The 16,416-nt window shown below is 45.3% G+C and overlaps 1 protein-coding gene across 1 annotated transcript in view; it reads right to left on the bottom strand.

Moving 5' to 3' along the window:
* Positions 1-13,144, bottom strand: part of TMC2 (transmembrane channel like 2) — a 31,462-nt gene extending 18,318 nt beyond the window's left edge. Inside the window, exons 1-10 of the mRNA XM_061465088.1 lie at positions 13,099-13,144; positions 12,774-12,821; positions 10,482-10,866; positions 9,613-9,762; positions 8,684-8,774; positions 7,735-7,816; positions 7,363-7,469; positions 5,548-5,646; positions 1,857-1,999; positions 220-367 (exon numbers count right to left, since the gene is read on the bottom strand). Coding sequence (XP_061321072.1) covers positions 220-367; positions 1,857-1,999; positions 5,548-5,646; positions 7,363-7,469; positions 7,735-7,816; positions 8,684-8,774; positions 9,613-9,762; positions 10,482-10,866; positions 12,774-12,821; positions 13,099-13,144 — 1,299 coding nt within the window. The remainder of the gene's footprint in view (positions 1-219; positions 368-1,856; positions 2,000-5,547; positions 5,647-7,362; positions 7,470-7,734; positions 7,817-8,683; positions 8,775-9,612; positions 9,763-10,481; positions 10,867-12,773; positions 12,822-13,098) is intronic.
* Positions 13,145-16,416: the final 3,272 nt, after the last annotated feature.

Genomic DNA, 16,416 nt, shown 5'->3' with positions numbered 1-16,416 from the left:
TGGGGAATTGCACTCTGAAGTGAAACTAATTCTGTCCAATCCTATACAGAGGGTTTGGGTGACCCAGGGCACAGGAACTGGAGCTGCTGTGGTTCGGCATCCTGTCTGTATGGAGAGATGCTGCCACAGGTACCCAGATTTCCCCTTAAACCTCTGCCACGGTGGGTAGGTGCTGGGAGCATCCCCAGAAGCAGACAGAGAAATGCCACTTAGGGTTACCTTGAAGCTGGTGGTGATGGATGCAAACTTGTTGTCTGCTGTCTCTGGGTTGCCAATGAGGTAGTCCCAGCTGGTGAACATTTTCCAGCTGAAAATGAAGTTGTCATCGTCCCCGTCTGCTGTACTTTCGTTGGCGTTGCGTGCCATCCTGTGTAAGGACACGGTCAGACAGTGTTTGAGAGAGCCAACACGTGTCCTTCAGCTTTGCAAAGCAGTGCCGGTGGCTTTAGGTTGCTGATGGGTAAGGAAGGAGCAGGGTAACCATTCTTGGGGTCTGGGTGCAATTGTCTGTGCTGTTGGATTTTAGGTTTAAGGAGGACTGAACAGTCAAACAGAATCTTCAGGGCCATGCAGGTCTTGTATTAAAAGAAGTAACGCAAAAAACCTTACCATAGGTGATTAAAGAGGTTAAAGAATGCTTCCACCAGCATGAAGAAAGTCTATTTACAGTGCTTCTGGGTCCTTGGCTACCACAGGATTGTGGCTATCTTTGGATAGTTAAACTTACATACTGATGCTGTCCAATCCACCCACTGCAACACAAAGTTTTAGTAAGACTGCAGTAGGTGCACAATGCTGGAACCAGTGGAGTAAGTCATGCAGGGAGAGAAAAAGGATTATTCTTGTTAATCAGCACAAGGGCAGATATGGCTTCTGCTGTTTCCTCTCTATTATTTGATCCCCGAAATCCTTCTGTAACTCCCACCAGAGTTCCTAGCACCAGTCCCTCAAGGAAAGCAAGACAGCAGATGATGAAATCCCCTGGCAAACGTATAGCAAATCCCCCCGTCCCCCCCCAGCCAAAGGCTCAAGAAGCTCTTTCTGCTGCACAGCCACTTGCAGCAGCGATAGAAATCCATGGGTTTATTCTTTCTTACAAAGGAAGAAAAACCTTTGTATGTGAGTGCCCTTCAGGCAGAGACAGGGGGTTATTTTTGGCTTTGCAAAGCACATCTCAGCAGCAAGAAGTAAGTGCCTTGGCTGCAATGTTGGTGCCCTGGGGACGTTGCGGGGGCATCACCGGTAATGAGGGACAGTGCACCAGGAATATGGAGATTGGGGCACTGCTTTAAAACTCCACTGGTTGCTTTGGAGACACATCAAAAGCAGTCTGGTACTGTTTGGCTCTTTTCTGTACCCCTTGCACCATCTGTGTGACTTGCATTGGCTTTCAGGAGTGGTTTTGAGGGTGGTTTTTTGCATTGAAAGGATGGGGAAAGGAGCCTTTGAAATTTACTGTAAGTAAAATCCTCCTTCATGTACAGAAATGGAAAAAATCCATGTGCACGTACAAATTCCACCTTTTTGATGACCCTGTAGTGATGTTGGTGAAAGGGTTAAAGCACTCTAGAGAGGAGGAGGAGGAGGAAGAAGAAGAGGGAAGGGGAAGGAGGTGGGAAGGTTCACAGTAATGCACATAGCACATGGCTGAGGCGAGGGCTGCCCAGGTCCATCAGAGCCAGGGGTGATGGATGCTGAGGCCAAGTGCTTGAAGACAGCAGGCACACAGCCCCCTTTGCCCCACACTCCCCCAGCCATCCCCAAGGGCTGCATCAAGCCATAAGCTGTACCCATGGAGGGGAATCCAGCTGTGAGACACATCTGGGAGCAGAGAGGGCAATCCCAGCTGTACTTACGATCTTATAACAACCATCAGGCTGTAGCCAAAAACACTGACTCCAACCATGAAATATGCCATCGGGAGCCTGTATTTTAACCAGCCAATTGTCCTCTGGTTGTTGTAGTAGCCGTAAAAGAGCGCCGAGTATTTGATATAGCCCTGGAGGAAAAGCAAAAGCCAACCTTTGTGCAAGCTCTGCCGCTTTTCTTCTGCAGGAAAGGGGTTTCTGGTGAAAACTGAAGATTTAAACAAGGAAAATCAACGTGGAAAAGTTTTTAGCATCTCATTCTTGGCTTTCTTCTGCCCTGTCCCCTTTGAGAGCCATCCTCCTAAGAGCTTACCATCCTAAGAGGGGGGAAAGAGGGAGAGCACATCAAAGGATCCTGGCTGGGAACTAAAATGCAGGTTTTATCCATCACTATTTCACCCCTCCCAGAAAAACCTCCTTATTGCTTTTTGTGGCTGTAGCCCACCTGCTTCTCTAAGCCAGCATCAGACCCTCAGATCTTGTAGAAATGCTGTAGCAATGGGATTTCCCACCATGATAGGAAACTTTTCCTTTCAGCCAGGAGGCAGCTGATGCTTGGTACCCTGGAGGTTTAGTTCCTTTTACTGGCTCCCACCTGCAGAGCAAATATAGCTAAAATCTGAAATCAAAGCATTGCTTTCATGTGGAAAGCAAAGCTCAGACATGAGCTCTGTTATCAACCATGTTGTCTCAAGTAGATCTACTTTTTCCTGTACAAACTGCTGGGCATTCAATGAGTGTGCAGATTCCTGACCTGCGTTAGCACTCTCTCCCTGTTTTCCTGTCATATCTCATCCAAGTTGATGTGTATCATTGTGTATTGTACTTCTCTATTTTTTGCCTGTTGTCTTTCAGCTCGTCAGTTGTGTAGTCATTCAGTCTGGCCATGGAACTTGAGCAAGCTCCCCTCTGATTAAGCCTTTGGAAAGACCAGAATTGAGGCATAACTTGAAGCTTGTATCAGAGGCTGTGTAATAGATCTTGTTTAGAGATACTGAACACTTTAAATGGGGAGGGATCTCTGGAGGTCATCTAGCCAAGCCTCCTGCTCAAAGTAGAGCCAAGTTCCAGATGATGTCCAGCTGAGTTTTGAAGATCTCTAAGGATGGAGATCCCGCAGTCTTTCTGGGCCTCTCTATCCAGTGTCTGACCACCTTCATTTAATCAATTAGACTCAGCTCTCCCTAAAGCACTGGGATTTTCATTCCTAACCTAATATAAAGCTTTGGTATCCCTGGGTGCAACATTAGCTGGGTGTTTTCCCTGCACAAAGCGCAGTCCCACAGGTATGGGACAGCTCTGCAGTCAGTGCTTCTGAGCCACCGGGGAGCATAAAGCAAGCCTGTGGCTCAATAGTGTGTTATGTGTAACATGTGCTGGGGAGGTGTAATGAAAAAATCCTCATAAAGATAATGTGCCTGGAAAGTGCCAGTGAAGCTTGTTTGTCAGATTGTAATCCCAGACCTTTGTCTTTTTGATTCATCAAATAGCAGGGACTGAAGAATGAGGATTTCTGCTCGCATCACCCAGTATGTTCTGTAAACTGTATTTGTGAGACATGGTGTCTGGTGTCCAAGTGAGCTTTATTCCTTTCTACTCCTCTAGAAAGCCATGATGTGACCTTCTTGCTGCCAAAGCATACATTTCCTTGGCTCTTTTGTCTTGAAATGCGTTTTTCAGTATCACAGTTTTGACTCTTCATTTTATGCCTGCTCTGAAATAAGTTTCCTCACTGAATTTCTTTGGAATACTGGAATAAGCTTCTATTAATTTTCAAAGGGCAAGCCTGTGAAGGGCTTCATTTGACATCTTCAGGCTGCTGAGGGTATAGGTGTACATCACTGCCCCATAGCTTCTCAGGCCTGTCAGATTGCTCCCTGATGTCAAGCAGCGAGGGAGTGAGTATCGGACCTGTATGGCGGAGGGGTTCAGAGGATCAAGCCTTCGATGCAATGTAGATGTAGGTACCAAGACACAAACAAGAGACTAGCAGATTGTGGTAGCCAGCCTTTCATGCTGGTAGGGCCTCATCCAAGAGCAAATTTCCTTACTGACAAGTGCATAGTCCATGGTCTCCCCGATGAAATCAATGGCTGCAGTTCAGCAGCAGTGCAGCACAGGTTCTTCTTTGTTTTGGAGGGGATTTTTTGTTGTTAGTTTGGGTAGTTTTCTGGTTTTGGTTTGGGTTTTGACAAATGAGTTTAAATGCTGCTTATTTTTACAGTGTGCTGCTCAATTGAGCTTTTGATTCAGCGTTATGTTATTCAGAGTGTCACCAATTCACTTTTAATTTGGGATTCTGGCAAATGAGACAACGTGAAGAGCAATAGCCAGAAGAATCCTCAGCAGAAAATGGGTGGTGAACAAAGGTTTGGTCCTGTTCAGTATTTGAAGCCTTATTAATAAATCCATTTAAATCATCTGCCTTACATTAAAGAGTTGAAGGGGGTTGTTTTAGCTAAGGGAATTGCAGTGAGGTTTATGACAGAAGAACTGGGTCTCTAATATGTGGACCAGCACCAACAAGCATTTAATAAGCATCTCCAGAAGTAGCAGCTTTGAAAGTCAGATCCCAAGGTATTGGCCACAGCAGAACCTCCTCACTCCTGCACACATCTTCTTTTTTTGCCCTATCCCCTAAAAACACTTAATCCTTTTGGCCTAAATCTTCAAAGGCAGAGTCACTGACTTGGGGGGTGTGTGACCTGGGGCTGCAGCCAAGCTCTTGTGGGCAGATGGAAATTTAGGTTTTACTTTTGGGTGCAAGTCCTAAACTTTGGTTCCAGCTCCAGGCTCTTATAAATATTTCAGGGGAGCAGGGATGGTAGGGATGTGGGGAATGGTCCCCTTCCTAAGGCTATGAGCAAGTTCGTAGTGGCTATTCTGAATAAAATCCCAGTGAGGAATGTGAGATGATGATATCTATTTCTCTAGCTCTATGTATATTTAAAATACAGCAGAAATTTATTTATCAAGTAGTTCTTTCCTCTGAAAAAAGATCTTTCATTGAATGAGTTCTATGTCTCTACGAGACAACTACGTGCACGTGGTTTAAGAGAGTTGCACCAAGTTCACCACTGGGCAATTAACATTGTCACCTGCTTCTACTAACGCTCACAGACAAACCTAACTTTGGCTTCTTATGCTTCAGGAATAAGAATACTGTGTAGATAAAAGGACATGGGTTTCCCAAATCTACCTTAACTACCTTCTGTGTGGAACTGTGTAACTCCACTTTGTCCTGTTGCGTCTCACTGACTCCAGACAGACACGTTTCGGATGGTGTTAGCCATTGGAATGGTTGGTCTTGATGATCTTAAAAGTCTTTTCCAACCTGGTTGGTTCTATGATTCTATGTCCCCTTTGGAGTAAAAGTGTATCTGCTTTGTACCTGCAAACCTGAGACATACATGTCTGTGTGTGTATGTGTGTGTACAAACGCACGTGACATACAGAAGCTAGCACATTTGCGCATGGAAGTGGTTCAAATCCATATGTTGTTTTGGCCAGAAACCTCAGCAGATACACAAATCTTTTTCATTGCAGAAGGTGTCTTCATCTTCTGGAAGGAATAGGTGCATTGCTGGTTTACCTGGGCTCAAATCCATTCCTAACTAACTTCTGAAGGGCTTCAGGAGGTATTCAACCAATCTCAGACGATTAATGCTCATGTGCTTACCTCAAAATCCCATAGAACTGAAAAATCCATAGCTGTTGCTTGCTCAGCCCGGGGTACAGTTTTCCTTGGCATGCTCCCGTATGGCATTCCCATCAGGACCTAGTGGACATTAATAGCAGTGATGCATGTATAGTATGATACACTGCACAGTTTTTGTGGGTTTTTTGTTAACAAGACCCTTTGAGGTTGCTTTTGGTTGGTTTTCCTTTTGGTTGCTTTTAATTTCTTAATTCTGGAACAGCAGTTTAAAATATTTAGAATTAATTCCATTCAAATAACCAGAGGACTTCCCTTTCTCTGGTAACATCAGGTAGTATATTGCCAAGGACCTATATCCCTCAATGATCAGCTCCAGTTTAAACGTCCTTGGCTTAGCAAGAAGTTCTTAGCTTGAACTTCATGGGTGTAATGCAATAAAAGGATTAGCTTAATCTCTTTATGCAGGACTCCTCCTTTGAGAGAAGTCAAGAGCACTGGGTCGAGCTCGCAGTATATTTTGTATTTTAGGTCTCAAGGTGAGGTGAAGGACAGTTAGGTTTGGGAAAAAAGCATGTGACAAAATGGTGCAAAGAAGACTTTTCATGGCACAGCCTCTTCTGGCACCACACAAAGCAGCAAGCCCAGCAGCTATGGAAGACCAGGTGGAGAACATCAAGGGCTATGGAGAGTTAAATACATTTACAAGCAGACTCTAATGCTTATACCAAAATATCTCATTAATATTCATAGCCTAGAAAGGTCTTAGTATATAATCTATCACTTACTTTTTTAGGGCTATCTAATTAATTTCCAAATAATTTATGGATAAATGTTTATTGCCCAGTGGCTTTCCATATCATAACAGCTCAGCAGGCAATGAGTAACAGTATGCATACTTTAAAGAGGAAAGCTGTTCAGTCTTCTACCATATGCATAGCTCCTAACAAAATACATTTGTATTGTTTAGTGCTAATGGTTATGTCTCTTCGTCCTGGGAGGAGGAAGAGCTTTCACTTTTGATAGCATGAGCAACCACATTAAGGAGAACAAAAGCACATTCCTCGGGGGAGGCTCTGTGCTGCATTTCTGCTCCATAGAAATCTGCATTGAACAGAACAGATGCCACTGCCTGTGGATTGCACAGCCTTTAACGACTGCACTGAGTAATTTAGCCAGAGCTGTAATGGCTGCACTAAGAAATTCTTCACTAAATGGTCATATGAAGTTGGCGATGAGATGTTTTTCCTTCTCCAAGAACAGCGAGAAATAGGAAAACTAAAAATAAAGCTCTACCTTGTGAATCATCCGAATTAGAAGGACAGAAAAGGGATATTTCCCAAACAAATGTTAGATGGCAAAGTGCTGGGAAATTGTTCCTTCCCTTGACGGTTCCTCCTGTGGGGCTGTGCTTTAGCTGCTGCCCTGGGGCTACGCCACATATAGGGTGCAGAAGGGGTTTTCTAATCACTTTTACACCACAGTCCATTTCTTATGGCTTTTATGGACCTGAGCTTGTATCTAGGATTCCTAGGTCATGTTTTTCACTTTAGTTAAAACAAAAACTGGCCTTAAATTAGGGGTTTGAGCCCCTGATTTAGCCGCTGAATGGGAAAGATCTTTTAGGGCCTTTTAGGCCTCTTGATTTCAATCTGACTTTTTGTGTCAGCAGCAGCCTTACAAGTTCTGTCTAAATAATCATCCTTGTACAATCATACTCATAAAGCACTAGCTGGTATAAGACACCTGTTGGTGCTATAAATCTCATGTCCATGCATCCTTAAACCATCATCTTAAGCAACGGGCAAGATACTACTGAAAGGGGAATTAAGCACTTACCTCTGGAATTATAACCAGCCCAAATATTAAACCAAAAAGGACAAGATTCACTCCGTACATCCACCGCAGAAATATGAAGTAGGAAGCGACTGAGGAACCAAAGTGACCTTAAACCAGAAGACACTTCATGGTTAGGAGTTTAGGAGGGTTAAACTGTCCCCAGCAACCCCTTTACCCTCAGGTCTCCCCAGTGTGCTGCCCAAGACCCTCCTGACATTCTCCACCACTGATGGAGACAGCAAAGCCCGGAGCTACCCGGGGTATGTGCTCCTCATTTGGCATCAGAGATGGGGATGAGGGAGCTGGAGCATTGTTTGGGTGAATCAAAGCTGGCTTACAAAGGACAGAGACAGCACAGCAACTTCCACTTACTCTCCACTTCTTTTATCTTCATCTCCCAGGGTATGCACTGGGTTTTGAAATTGTCAAAGTCTCTCTTAAACTTCACCCATTTCTGAAACAAGACAACACTGCAGTGAGCAGAGAGGTGTGAAGAGGGAGGATGCTTCCTCTTCAGGGCTTTTTAATGGCAGGGCTGGGTAGCATTGCTAAGGGTGGGTATAAAGTCCAAACCAGAAGCTCTGGTCTGGGTCTCATCTTTTGGGCTGTTTCAGAAACTACCTTCAATCCAAAAGTCCCCCAGCCCCAAGTGTTCACATTCATTACCTGAGTTTTAACCTTCCCAGGCTTTTGGAAAGCTGCAGTTGTGCTGTGTGTGCTATGATGCAGAACCAACTCTATTGGAAATACAATTTGATTTGGTAATATACTGAGCTCACATCCTTTCTCATCAGGCCAGCAGCTAAGCTCCCATTGATTTCAGCATCTCAGGCCTTGCTCCATTTTTCACTTCTCGATATAATCTCCATGACAACATGCAACTTGGCTACCATCTTCAGTCTTAGAACACAGCCATCATTCTCCCTGTTATCTCCTCATTACTGGGGAAGATGGAATTTTACAGGAGCCTAAGGGGCAGTGCAAGCATTTGGTGTGGCCTTTCGGTCCTTTAGGGGTACCTTGTCTCAAAGATCAAGGTTTTGGAGACTGCAAGCAGAAATCTGTCGTTTTCCGTGCTCCTACAAGCCCTGCCTTGCTTTTAGGAAGGTCTCAAGGAGATTCAGATGGGAGGCAAACTCTCCCTGTTGTTTCTGTAGTAGTCATAGTTTAGAAGCTGGCTAGTGCTTCTTTGAATGCAGGCAGGAAGTTACTCTGATTTGCTGCTGTTTCCAAATACAGGTTAATACACTCTACCAAGCAAAAAGTGCTGAGTACAGAACCAGGTACCCAAGCTTTCCCCTGACATCACTGCTGCACTTACCTTTGCCATCATCATCTTATACGCGTACAATTTTTTGCCCTTCCCTTTTCCTAGAGCTCCTTCAAACTTCTCCACAAAAGCTTGTGCCTCCCTAGGTACAAGATAAATAAGCAGGTTATTGAAACAACAAAGGAGTTGTTTTCTTTTCACTTCTTCACACATCAGTGCGAAAGCAGCTGTGCTCATGCAAGGATGGATGTGATGTCTGGTCTCCCTCCACACTCTGCCAAACACGGAGCAGAGGGGCATCACCACTCCCCACGGGGCTGTGCATGCCTTCCAATGCTATTTTGAAAGCTCTCCTGCTAGAAAGGGTTTTTTTAACCAACAGAGCTGGGATTTGAATCATTGCCTTGACACGGGGATGGTTTGTGATGATCCTGTTGACCTGTGGGGTTTGGTTTCCCTGATCTTCTCTGCCCCACTGATCCCACTGCCCTGCACTAAGGGGTCTCTGCAGCTGCCTGAGCCCTTCCCACATTCAACACTATCTCTGCTCCATAAACCTTTGCAAATAACACAGCATTTTTCCAAGCAGCCCCACTCAGGAGTGTGAAGTAACATGGCACTTTGCTGCTCTGATTTCTGCCTGACAATGGGCATGAGTAAGGAAACCAGGACAGTCTGCTTTAATAAGTAGCCTGGCAGTAGTGAGTCATTTGGTTTTAAATACAAGGGTAGAATGACCCGGCCATGGGTATCAGTTGAACAGATTTGCCTGTTCTTTGGTTACAGAGGCTGAAAATCAAATTCCACATTTTAACTCTGATCTTTGATGCCCAGACAGGCTGGCCAGGCTCTGCCAGCTGCTTTTCCTGAGGCTGTGCTGCTGCAGCAGCAGCAGCAAATATGCAGTCTCTAGGAAAGGCAAAGTGCATCTGGCAATCAGCAAAGACACCCGGGCTGTGGGTTCCTGGTGTGAATGGTACCTGAGCACCGAGAGCTTCTTCACCATCCTCCAGGGCTTGTTCCTCATGGTGGAGATCAGCTTTTTCTTTTGCTCCACCTGCTCCATCAGCATGGCAAGCTCTTCCTCGGATGGTGACTCCTCATCAGATGAGTTGGAAGAAGCAGAAGTGCTGGCAGAGACACAAGTAAAGGGCACAGAATAGAAAGCCTTTCAGGAGTTAGAGGGAAGGTCACTGGCCCCTGGAGATCCCACTCTGATGTGCTCACAGTGTCTCACCATCTCCTGGCTTGCTGTGAGCCGAGATGCTCAGGGCAAGGCTGTTTAAAGCCAGGATAATGAAGAGATGGTTGCTCCTCACCATAACTCACCCAACTTGGTGTTTTAGATCACACTTCAGCTACGGTAGCACTGCCTAAGCTACAGTTGGCTCTGGAGAAATGCTTTTCACATGTTCAGAAGGAAATAGAAGATATGGGGAGAAGCAGAGGGTTGGGACAAGCAAGGTTTGGAAGAGGAAGCGATTTGAAAACGTGAGAGATCCATTTTAACCTGAAGGAGGGTTCCATAGGCCAACCAAGAAAATGTGCCCAGATCTGAGTGGTTTAAGCTGTCCTGTTGAGGAGTGCTTTTCTAGCCCCAGCTCTAGGCGCTGGGACTCCACTACATGCATGGGTCTGATCCTGGCTGAGAAATAACAACAGAAGACCTTGGTAACCCTTTGTTTATGTGCCATTTTACACTATTCTTTTCCACTGTTGTACCTCTCCTGGGAGAGCAGTAACTTATTCACAGTCTATAGGTTTTGCGGTTCCGACCCTTATGCCACTGGCATGTTTATACCGCTGCCCACCCGACACGAGGCACCATACCCGGGGGTTGTTCAATTACCTGTTTTTCCTGTCTTTCTTCTGTTTGTTCTCCCCCTCTTTTCCTTTCTTATTTGCTTTCTTTTCCTTGTTTTCTGACTCCTTTTGACCTTTGGTAGGAGCCCTTTTGCCTCTCTGCCGGCTTCGATCCTCTCCTGCCTTTTTTCCACCACTGCTTTTCCCTTGGTAGTTCTTTCTCCTAGAAGCTTCGTTTTCTTGGCTACAGCTGTCTTCCTCTTTGCTCTCATCTTCTTCTTTGTCTCTCTCTTGCTTTTTCCTTTCAAGTCTGCTTGCTCTGCCAGTTTCCCTGAGGGTTTTTTTCTTGGGTGTCTTGTCCTTTATTTCATCTTCTGCAAAAGATAAAAACCAAGTGCATCGGGAAATCCATGCTGGCAAAATAAGGATTCATCAGAAAAGCATGGGCAGCCAGGTTTGCCTGATGCAAACCCTAATGAAGCCAATAAGCAGATGCCTGTTGAGGTTGGTGGGCTTTGCATTATACCCCCTCCAAGAGCCACATCCAACTGTTCGGTTATGGAGCTCCCGTTTAAGACAGTATGGCTGATTTTAGCACATCAGTGACTTATATGTGGCCATAAGGAAACTGGAAATCAGCTACCAACGCAAAAACCCATCCATCAGAGAGCACAGACAGGTATCTTCCCAACCTGTAAAGATGCCAGAGCAATGGAAACAGAAATCACAGTTGGTTATACAGCATGAAGTTTGCTTGTTGGCACAATGTCCTTGAAAGACATTTACTTTTCAAGGCTGGGGATGGAGGTCTTCTATTTACAGAGAGAAAAGGCACAGCTTAGGAAGGACCCAGTTTTGTTTCACTGAGCTTGCTTTTATATAGGAAGGTCTATATCCAGAGATAAAAAAAAAAACAAACAAATAGTCTCTGATGCATGTTCCATTCTTATTGGCATGCAAGCTAAAATCCTCTTTTGTGCTGAAGTCAGAAGTGCTTCCAGCTTGAAGGACTGGAATGGAGCAGGATTTAATTGCATGATATTATAGAAAGGGGAAAAGGAACCAAAAAAACCCACGCTTTTACCTCCAAGGGCATTAAAATCAATTGTAAGTTTCCCACACTCTCTTGGCTTCTAATTTTCCAAAATTTCTGGATGATGCAAATCAAGTGTTCAAGCAAACAACAACAAAAAAAAAAGGTATAATTTTGGCGTTGGTTTATTTCCCCAGGGTAAGGGAAATTGTACTAGAAGGAGGAAATGAGGCGGGAATGGGCTCCAGAGTGAAAACTGAGCAGCCGAAAGGTGAACAAAACTAGAAGGAAAAAGAGTTTGAGCATCTTTGTGAGAAGCTAGAAATTAGTAACAAGCAAATGGTTTTGTTAGTAGGTGGTGGCTGTCACTCTTGTCACTGGGAATGAGAAGTTGCTTTCAGCTCATTCCTCAGGAGCCATTAGGGTAGGCTTCAGTTACTCTGTAATGGTCCATCTCAGCTGAATTTCAGTTAGTGACCTAGGTCAAGGGACCACCCTTCTTTGGGTAAATGTTCATTTTATGGAGCCAACTATCACAGTTTTCATTTGCAACCTATCAAATACAAGGTTAAGTGTGGAAAAGGCATTTGTTACTTTTATTGCCTTGTCTGCAAGTATGGAAAAGGTGGATATGATTTAAAACCACAAAAAATCCCAGTCATTTGCTAATTATTGTCTCATGTTTTATGGATTGTGCAGACACGGTTGTGAACAATTGTTGTGGTAGCATCTATATTCATATCACCTCTCCAGTGCTATTGCCTCTTTATCTTTCTTTAGTTAGTGTTATAATGCTACCACATAGCTATTTCTCTTTATTAACCATACTTACAGGGTTAAAGTTGGTTTTAATCCTGTCACTGGCTCTTCCTGATTTTCTTCACAGCCATCACTCTGCTTCCAATCCATTTTCATTTTTATCTTCTCGTGGCCATAATTAATCAAGATACCAGCATGTTATGGTCTAAGCAAGCATTACAGGGAGGGCAAGCAGGACCTTGCTGTGATGCAAAGCACCTTGCATAGGATGGTGCTTTACTGCAATGCCTGGTTTACTAAGGAGGACTGCCAAGGGACATGGGCTCTGACAGCTTCCTACCCTAGAGCATGGATGAAAGGGAGCAGACTGCTTAAGGATGATAGTTTACATATCACCAAGTCAAACCTCTAGGGGAAAACCTGCTTGCTTACTAGTAGCTGATGAAATGGTTCCTGTTGTCGAGCAAGTAACAAGCCACAGAGAAAAAGAAAAGGTATCACCTCTTGTATTCCAAGCAAGACCACACTTTTAAATCTCTACATTACCTTCACTGTCTGTGTCACTTTCCACTTGTCCATCAATCTCTATTCCAGCTGCAAGACAAAGAGCAAAGAGGAATCGCATTTGTTACTGGGATTTACAGACGTGATGCTTTACGCAGCTAGCCATTAAGTGCCAGCTGGAATTGGCAGAAAGTCCCTTACTGATTAGACATTATATTCTTTTCCTATAGTGATGTTCTTCATATTTGCTTTAGTTTGGCAGGTTGACAAAAGTTCCCCGCATGAGCAAACTGAAACTGCATTGACAGACACAAAATGGTGTGCTTGGAAAGATTTGGCAGCATCAAAATGAAACAGTGATACCAACCATCTTCCATGATGACCTGTAAAGCACATTTCTTTTTCTTCCCCATGGCAGCCTCCGGTCTTATGCACAGACACCGTAGCTGCTATGCTGCACACCCCAATCATATGCAGGTTACTCTCTCTTCCGGTGCCCATGGGCTTGTCTCCTTGGCGTTGCAGACAGATGGGCACACCCAGATGTCAGTGACTTCTTGCTTCCGAGCCATGTGAGCAGGGGAGGGAAGGAAAGGGTGGGAGAGGCAGGGAAGACCCGGGCTCTGCCTCAGCCCACCCAAACGCTTTCCCTTCTTCTCCCTTCTCCCTGTGAAAAAAGCACCCATTGGCATTACATTGCAGTTCATTATTTAAACATGAAGGAAAGCCCTTTGGTGGATGCATGGGGGTATCGTATGAAACACAGACACAAGTCACGTCTGGTTCTGACATAAGCATGTGGCTGAAGTCTTTGGAAGGATCAATTTTCTTAATGCCATATTCTTTACTGAGCTACGCCAATCTGTGTAACTCTGTTAGTCATCCCCCTGCCCCTTATTAAACCTCTCAGTCGGTACCCCTCAGGGCATGGCTGTGGGTCACCTTCTGTCCTCCACGTGTGCCTTTAGTAGGGAACCCATGAGCTAATAGATGCAGCAAGGAGTCAGGAGTCAGGACACCGGGATCTCTCTTTCCTTTGCACCCTTACTCTGTATGACCTTTGCATCCTCATTGCACTCGCTGGTAAAATAGGATAGATTTTCCTTCTAGGTGCTCAGAGGCTTAATTAATTAATGCGAGACCCTCATGTGGAAGGTCCTTTAGTACCGCAAAGTATTGTATTGCAGGCTGCAGCTTGCAGCCCTCTGATGGGTCAACAAGAGGTTTGTCTGAGCAATCTCCGGTGTAAAACCTGCAGCACTTGCTCCAGCTGCAGCTCCTTTGGAGAGCTGGTGCATCCCTGGAGCAGGGCTTCTCCCCCAGGCATGCGGGATGGGCAGGAAGGCTCTCACAAGAGGAAACAGACCCTCGTTCCTTCTCCGAAAGCTGCTGCAGACCCCCAGCTTGCACAGGCATCCCTTGGAGGGCCTGGCATGGTCACAGTACACAAAGCCTCTTATCCAAGTGCTGATAGGGAGAGTGTTAATTCCCCCCTTCTGTCCCAAAGGGATGAGCTTTGTTGGACATCAGCTTGAGGCTGCTGGCACCGGGGACTCTTGTGGATGATTCCTGCTCTGGGTCAGGGGCAGCACCCAAGGAGGTGCCAGCCTGAATGGGAGACTCTCTGATGGCTTTTGCTCACTGAATTCTGGTCCAAAGGCACCTTTCAAGTATTTAAGTCCAATCCCATGGATTTTTTTGATCTGCCTTTGACTTTACCTCAACTTGCCTGAGCTAAATACATAGCATATGATATATACCCGCACATTATTAACAACTCTAACCCTACACATTCATTGCACAGGGCATTTTCACTGTGGGCTCCCCACACCAGTGGGTCTGACTGGGTCTGAAGACAGTGGCAGTGGGTTTTGAAGGTCTTCCCAGTGAACAGGTTTCACCTGTAGCCCTATGTGTAGATGTGGCCGGTTGAAAAGTTGTTCCAAATGGGATCAATAGGTCATTGCAGTTGCTGGAAGCTGATGGAACGGATTTGCTTCAGGCTACTTCAGTTGCCTCAAGCCTCAGCCCTAAGCATTTCTTTCCCCAATAGTCTTCATTTTCCATGTTAAATGAAAGCCACATTTCTGGAGAATCATGTGGTAAGAGCAAAGGGTTGTGGATGCCCATCAACCAGCCGCAATACTGTGCTTGGTGCTGGCCCTGCTTCTGTCTCATGGCATCCTTCTTCTCCACCAAGTCATACTCAGATGCTTTTGGTATCCTCAAGGTATGTTTATGTGAGCATCTCAGTGCCAGATGAGAGTGTCCTTGTTTCTACCCTGCCATATGGTCAGTAATTCACCCATTGTCTGCACTGGGCTGGGGCAGATGCAGGATCCAGACCTGCTTGTGTCACTTGACATACCCAGAGGTACCAAGTAGATGAAAAATCATGGGGACTAACACTTCATTTTACTATCAAAATATACAGCCAGGTAATACTTCTGTCCTGCATGTTCTTTGATATTATAATCTGTCCATGGTGATGGTGTGATGCTACCTGGCAGTCACAGGGGCTCTGGGCATCCTTTGCCCCATGGGGTAATCACCCACACTGTGGGTGATAGCTGAGTGGTCCCCTGGGATCTATTCTATGGAATAGAGCAGGAATGGTAGCTGTTTTGTGCAGCACTCATGAGGCAACACATCGGTATGGCTGTTTAGTGGCTGAACATAACTTGCAGTAAGCTCTGTATGGATGTTTCTTCACTCCCCTGTACTTACACTTTCCAGTGTAGCGAGTTTGACCATGGAAAAACTGTGCTCTTGTAGGCTGGGTGGCAGCCTTTTACCCTTGCATAGGAAGGGAACATTAATTTTCACACTTCCTACTTCACTGGACTCCATCCCATGGAGGAGTTGGAAGAGGCTTATTAAAGTGGCTGCTCAAGCACTTAAGCTTCAGAAATCCCTACGTTACTTTTCAGACTCAGCCTATGGTCCAACAGATCCCTTTGAATAAGATCTGCTGCTCCCCTTCCTTTGCCTTAGAGCCTCAGAATAAATAAACCCATCCCAGCTGATGCTGTCTTCCTCCCGTGGAAGCAAAATGGTCCATGTGCAGCCACACAAGCATGATGAGAAACCCTGAGGTCTTTGTCCCTTATGGGACATGTCCTTGGGGGTAGAGGCAAAGCCACTGTCACTTTGGAAGCAGACTAGGCCATGCCAGAGGGTGTGATGCAGAAGACAGGCTGAGCAAAGGAAGTTTCAGGAGTGGGGATCAGGGCAGCAAAGTGGTGTCACACCAGCCAAGACCAAGTGCAGCTTGGTGAGGCCAAACCATGGACGTGCCAGCCTCGTTTGCCTTGGGTTTGGGTATGTGCTTAGAGATCTGTGATTTCCCTTCCCCACCTGAATCAGACTGGTGGAGATCTCACTGTACGTCTCTGCTGGTTTTGCCTGTGTGATACTGTGCTTATAGTTCATGGCCACCGACAAGTGCTGGTCAAAAACACAAAGTGTAAAGCATAAAATGCATAGTTTTTCATGTTCAGGTTGAATTAATAATGGGGAAAAAACTTAAGGTGGGACATTCTACACAATGCTGTATTTGAAATAAGGAAAATGTTCTTCATTTCATGTCCTTTTGACACCCATCTTGCTTGGTGGTAGAAGGTGCTTCATTAGAAGAAGCACATATAAAAACCTTGAAACAAGCCCCAGGCATGGCTGGCCTGGG

Source organism: Pezoporus flaviventris, unplaced genomic scaffold (genome assembly GCF_033815535.1).
Source record: "Pezoporus flaviventris isolate CSIRO_AGI_PZ_B2104156 unplaced genomic scaffold, CSIRO_AGI_Pfla_v1 ptg000037l, whole genome shotgun sequence".
Taxonomy (NCBI): domain Eukaryota; kingdom Metazoa; phylum Chordata; class Aves; order Psittaciformes; family Psittacidae; genus Pezoporus; species Pezoporus flaviventris.
This window is presented reverse-complemented; position numbering and strand designations above follow the sequence as displayed.